At 27.7% G+C, this 6,090-nt stretch overlaps 2 protein-coding genes across 2 annotated transcripts; one reads left to right on the forward strand and one right to left on the reverse strand.

The window, feature by feature from the left end:
• Positions 1-2,597: 2,597 nt before the first annotated feature.
• LOC105623799 (arginase, hepatic) lies at positions 2,598-4,210 on the forward strand. Its single transcript, XM_012205176.1, has 7 exons — positions 2,598-2,699; positions 2,846-2,918; positions 3,034-3,239; positions 3,313-3,476; positions 3,596-3,711; positions 3,784-3,906; positions 3,975-4,210. Exons 1-7 carry the CDS (start codon positions 2,598-2,600, stop codon positions 4,208-4,210), a joined length of 1,020 nt encoding a protein of 339 aa, XP_012060566.1.
• A 189-nt stretch (positions 4,211-4,399) lies between these two features.
• LOC105623800 lies at positions 4,400-4,822 on the reverse strand. Its single transcript, XM_012205177.1, has one exon. The coding sequence runs from the start codon at positions 4,820-4,822 to the stop codon at positions 4,400-4,402; it is 423 nt and encodes a 140-aa protein (XP_012060567.1).
• Positions 4,823-6,090: the final 1,268 nt, after the last annotated feature.

Here is a 6,090-nt window from a genome sequence, read left to right on the forward strand (position 1 = left end):
TGTTTACTATTTCGAATCTTCACTAAGTATGCATAATTTGCAGTTGAATATAAAATGTGAATATTTTTTTTAAGATTTCAATCTTAGTATCGTAAGTTCAGATACTGTTCGCTCACATAATTCGATGGACAGTGCAATATTATTTTAGGGAAACATCTACGTCAGGTGATATGTCTATGAATTGAAAAATGTAAACTTTTAACTTTCGATTTTAATACATGTCAATTGTCTCGTCTCCTAACTTTGCATCTACTTCAATCTTGTAAAAGGATTTTTTGTTTTTCAGTCAATTCGGAGATTTGCACGCTATAATGTGTCCATAATTTCGTTACTTCAGTATCCCTTAGCTTGCTTAGTAAATTTGTACATAAAAAGTCTCAGTAAGCATAATATAATATATTTATCATTCGTTAATCGATTCAGGAGTAATCATTTAATACTTTTTTACTTTTGATTATTTAGACGGTTTTTTTATACTTTATAACAGATTTATTCAATATTTCTGAGTTTAGAATAAATGTTAAAAAAAGGTATAAATTTTCAATCAGTAAAGAAAACTGTAAATTTTTTTTTATCTTTATTTTCTTATTATTATGATGTAAAAATTGCTTCAAATGATTACTCTCATATTAAAATCGATTTTAAACCGGGCTCAGTAAGTTTATAGATAAACAGTGCCTGAATAAATATAGTGTAATTGTGAGTGTAGTTATAGTACAATGTATTTAATGAAAATGTTATTAAATATACCGTGACAAAACGTTTCATATGAGTCTAATTCAATTTTGTATATAATTTTTAATTAAATTTATATCAAGATACAGATAGTGTCTAGACGCTAAGAGCTCGCGCAGCGACATTATAGCACAAGACCGGTCGTATTACAAGAGCCGTCGAGTTGCGGAGATCTCAATTAAACCAATCAAATTCTAGGCTTAATCGATAGTTTGCACTCCGATTGTATAATAAAAGTTTTTCTGTACGTTTCCTACGAGTGAAGAATATTACAGCGAAAAGGATTTAAAACTTTTTATATCAAAATCTCGTCGTCATTATCATTATCATTAACCGAAAATGTATTGTTATAAATTATATACTATATATATATATATATATATATATATATATATATATATATGTATATGTATATGTATATATGTGTGTGTAAATAAATTTTTTGTGTAAGAGATGCTAGATGTAATGTTGCAGTTTCTGGGTCAAAAAGCGCTAAGCATGATATATTATTATGTCTTCTAATGTAAGAAGCTGTAGCAATGTATGATCAGAGTAGCGATCATGTAACTTTTTCTTTAGAATGGAAATATGAAAAGTGAACATTTTTATGGATGTGTTATGTATGTATATATAAAAAATCTCAAGATATATAGTTATCAAAAATGAATATTTTACAAGATATTTTATGTACTAAATTTAAAAATAAAGTGTAAAATATCTTAAACTATTGATTTTGTGATAACTCAGCTTTAATACTTTATATAATTTACGTAATTAAAAATTGGCGATCTCCTTAATTGAAAAATTGAGATTTCCTTGAAATTTATCACGCTTCTAACTACACAGTTTTTATCTGAAACAGTTTTTATTTGAAACATTCCATGGAATAAATAATTTCGAAAATAATTGACTATTTTGAGACTGTTTATCCTCATTTTCCTTTTTGGAGTTATATTAGTTACACTGACCGATCTTCAAAGTTCAGAATTAGAAAATATCTTTTATGGATTCTCTCATCCGAAATGTTTTCAGTCTTTAAACAAACATTGATTAAGTAAAATTAATTCAAATGTATTATAACAAGAGATAGAAAACGCGAGATTAGAAATATCCCTGGCGATTTATATTATATATTATATGTATATTTAAAAAAAAAAATTTGAAAAATTTTTCAGAATTTATCACATTTTTTTCTTAAATATGAAATAAGTACTCAACATTTTTCAGTACGATTACATATGAAATTATATGCTGTATGTATATACATACATATAATATACCAGGATTACAACAGATCTGGCAAACCGGGAAGTCAGGGGAATAAGTGTTATAATTTTTTGAATATTACATATATATCTGACATTTATAGTCAAAAACTCGCGCATTTTAAACGGTTTTTAATGAAATAATTAAAATTTATATATATTTTGTTCAATATTTTTATTTGATAGTCTTCTTTTCATTATAACTTTATTCTTTTTCCAATATTAATTTATTTTTTATTGACTTGAATTTGCATCCAAAATTTTATTATGCTACTAAGCTTCTTTTGCGTTGTTTTTAATATAAATTAACTTTCCTTTATTCTAAATGTTAAAATTTACATATTCTATATTAGTCATGAAAAATTTTCCATTTTTATCTAGAAAATCTGGAAAAGTCAGGGAATTTTAAAATTTATTTCTTGTGGTAACCCTGTATTCTTATATCTACTTCTCATATTTATCATTGATGGTCTTTTTATTCCATCTATGTCGTCAATAAGATTTCCATATCAGACTGCAGTTATAGGTCAAAGAACAAATTATTTCTTTATATGTAATCGCAAATAACTGCAACAAAGAAGAGATATAAATTTCAAAATGAATATATTGACTAAAGTTCACATAATTTCTAATAAATTAGGTATTCACTATTACAGTAGAAAAGTTGGTATAATCGGAGTACCTTTTGATAAAGGCCAGGTAAATATAAAATAGCCAAACAGCAAACAATTTTAGTTTTGATATCTAATAGTGCATATGTTTTCAATAAAGAATTAGTATAAGTAATAAACAAGAGTATTAAATGTTATAAAAATTAATAAGTTTTACAGAAGTAAATTTTACAGAAAAAAGAAGGAGTAGCTCGTGGACCCGAAATAATCAGAGCAGCAAATCTGATAGATAAATTAAAAATGTTAGGTAAATCTATGCGCGCGCGCGCACACACACACACATATATCTTTTGTATAAACGTAAGTATATATATATTAATTATAAGTATATAATTAATATATAATTTATTTTACAAAAAAAGATTTGGATGTGCGAGATTATGGCGACGTGCACTATAATATAAATAATATGAATGATGTAAAAAATATGTCACATTTGGACCACGTGGCTAGTTGTATGAGTAACTTATCTGAACAAATTCGACAAGTGTTACGCGATGGTAGGCAAGCATTAATAATTGGTGGTGATCACAGCTTGAGCATTGGTACAATCGATGGACACGTCAAGGTATAAAAGAGAAATATTTTCATAGAAAAATTAATAATTTTCATTACATTCAAATATTATATTTTTTTCATAGGAAAGACAAGATGTGGCAGTAATATGGGTAGATGCTCATGCAGATTTAAATACTAATAAAACCAGCGAAAGTGGTAATGTTCATGGAATGCCCGTAGCTTTATTGACTTCGGAACTAGCTGATTATTGGCCGTATTTACCAGGCATGGACTGGCAAATGCCAATGTAAGAATGCAATGATATTCAGAACATGAGCTGTTATTTTAAACTATATTAAATGAATTAAAATTATTATATTAAAACAAATATAAACAATAAATTTAATCAATATATCACTTTTTTAGATTATCTATCAGAAATGTAGCTTATATTGGTTTAAGGTCCATAGATCGTTACGAAAGATTAATAATTGAAAAATTTGGTATTACTGCTTATGGAATGGAAGACATAGAACGTTATGGTTCGATTTTAAAATAATTATACATTGATTATTACATAAAATATTAAATACATTTAATACTAATGTTTTTAGGTATTCACGATGTGATACATATGGCACTTAATAAAATAGATTGTCATAACTCAAAATCTTTACATGTTAGCTTTGATATAGATGCATTAGATCCGCTCGAAGCACCTAGTACTGGGGTACCAGGTTTGTAGTATACATATTGTATCAGTATACACATAAATAGTATTATAAATCCTTATATTTGCATATAGTACGCGGAGGACTGTCTCTTAGAGAAGCAATTCATCTTATGGAAGAAATATCTAGAACACATAGATTGAATGCTATCGATTTAGTAGAAGTTAATCCACAAATTGGTAATAAACAAGATGTAAAAATGACTGTGCAAGCAGCCATATATGTTATCCAAGCAGCTTTAGGCTACTCAAGACGTGGTTTGAAAGTACCTGAAGGTATTACCGACATGCCTTTACAAACATTTCATTAATTTCTATTTTATATGAATTATTAAAATATTAAAATTATATTTTTTAATTATCTCTGAGTTATTTTTGATTTTATAAATTTGTCCTTACAGTATTACCTAACTTTTTATATAGTATTTAATTAAATCTCTAAAAATATTTTTACATAAATATTAAATCTATTTTTCTCTCGATACAAATTTGTTATAATTTTAACTTATTTCACATTGTCTTATTACAAACGTTTTTCCAGGTATATTATCAAATGTAATTTCAATTTTAGATGCTTCAAGTTTGTTTTCAAGTTTACGATTCCATGTCACTTCATAATATAACTTTCCCTTAGTATTAGTACCTGTAAGTGGAACTTTAAACCATTTGTAATTTTGTGGAATTTTTGTATCTTCATGTTCAAGTATTCGATGTCCATCACCGTAAGTGATGCGGCCCAATGATATAGGTTCTCCAAGGTACGGTACAGCTTTCTTATGTTCACGTAGGGTATTCATAACATCTTTATAAGTCTCACTCTTTTTAATATCATATTGTATGCGATAATAGAAAATATAACCTGTAGTTGCTGTTATAAGTCCTCCTAAACTTGCTATTTTCACGAGCTTTTGATTCGATACCATACTAGAACAAAGTAACACACTTGATATAAAAAATATATTCCTTTATATATTCTTTATAAACAATTTAGCTCATTTTGTAGACAACATAACCATTAACTCACATCAGGTCTATTTTTTATTGCTACACTCTGAACCGGTGCAATGTATATTTGTTTCGCTTCAACTTATTGCACTGTATGTACTAGTTCAGAAAGTGCAGCGATAAAAAACAGATTAAAATGATCAACACATAAAGCGGTATTTACAATAAGATATCTACAATAATACATCTATTGTTTGACCTTTTGATCAATTTTACCTGTTGGGTAAATAACCAGATTATCACATGCGCAGATTTACCTCACAGATAAATTTATCAAAAAAGATGAAACAACCGGTCCTTAGCGATCTAGTTTCCATCGAGGGTTTCAATCAGATCAAAATGTAAGAACCAATCAACTACAGTCGAGTATTCTCTTGTTACAGTTGAACGACAAAGGAATGCTCGATTGTAGTTGGTTGATTCTTATATTTTGGATGCGTTCCGTTTCTTGCATGCGCATACAAGCATAGAAGTTTGTTCCGTTTCTCTTTATGCACACTCGCTGCATACATGATTCAACCTATCGCATAACCAATTGCATAACCCCGTCTCTTCCGATACATGAGACCGCATGAAGCCTCACCTCTCGAGCTGAAACAGTTCATGCAGCTTATGCATTCAACATATTTAGCGCGAAATTGAAATCATGGGTGATTCGGCTGGGACGAGTGTACTCAAAATCACGTAAGGGTTAAAGATACGTAAGTAGATACTCAATACCTAAAATTTTTTTAATTTAACATTTCATATATACACATATATAATATATATATATATATACAATATAATATTCTGGTATTACCGAAAAATTATGCGTATATTGATATTATGAAAATTTTGGTTGAATACCGATATTTAACGTTCAATGGTATTTGGATCTCGGTTTTGCGTACTGTTATACAATATCGATTTTTATCTGATTTATAATAAAATCTGAAAAATTAATATATTGATATATTACCGCTATTTTTTATATCGTTTTAAATTCCTGAATATAAAATAGTAGATTATGATAGAGGTTAAGTTTACATTAGTCATATTCTTACAAGATAGGTAAAGTAAAAACGGATTTTAAGGATGTTTTGTATATGTAACAAAAAGTTTCTGAAATTTGATTTTGAATATGTACTGTTTTATGGTTTGAATAATAAAAATTGTATATAGAATCTTATCATTTACTCATAAC

Source organism: Atta cephalotes (genome assembly GCF_000143395.1).
Source record: "Atta cephalotes unplaced genomic scaffold scaffold00064, whole genome shotgun sequence".
In the NCBI taxonomy this organism is placed as follows: Eukaryota; Metazoa; Arthropoda; class Insecta; order Hymenoptera; family Formicidae; genus Atta; species Atta cephalotes.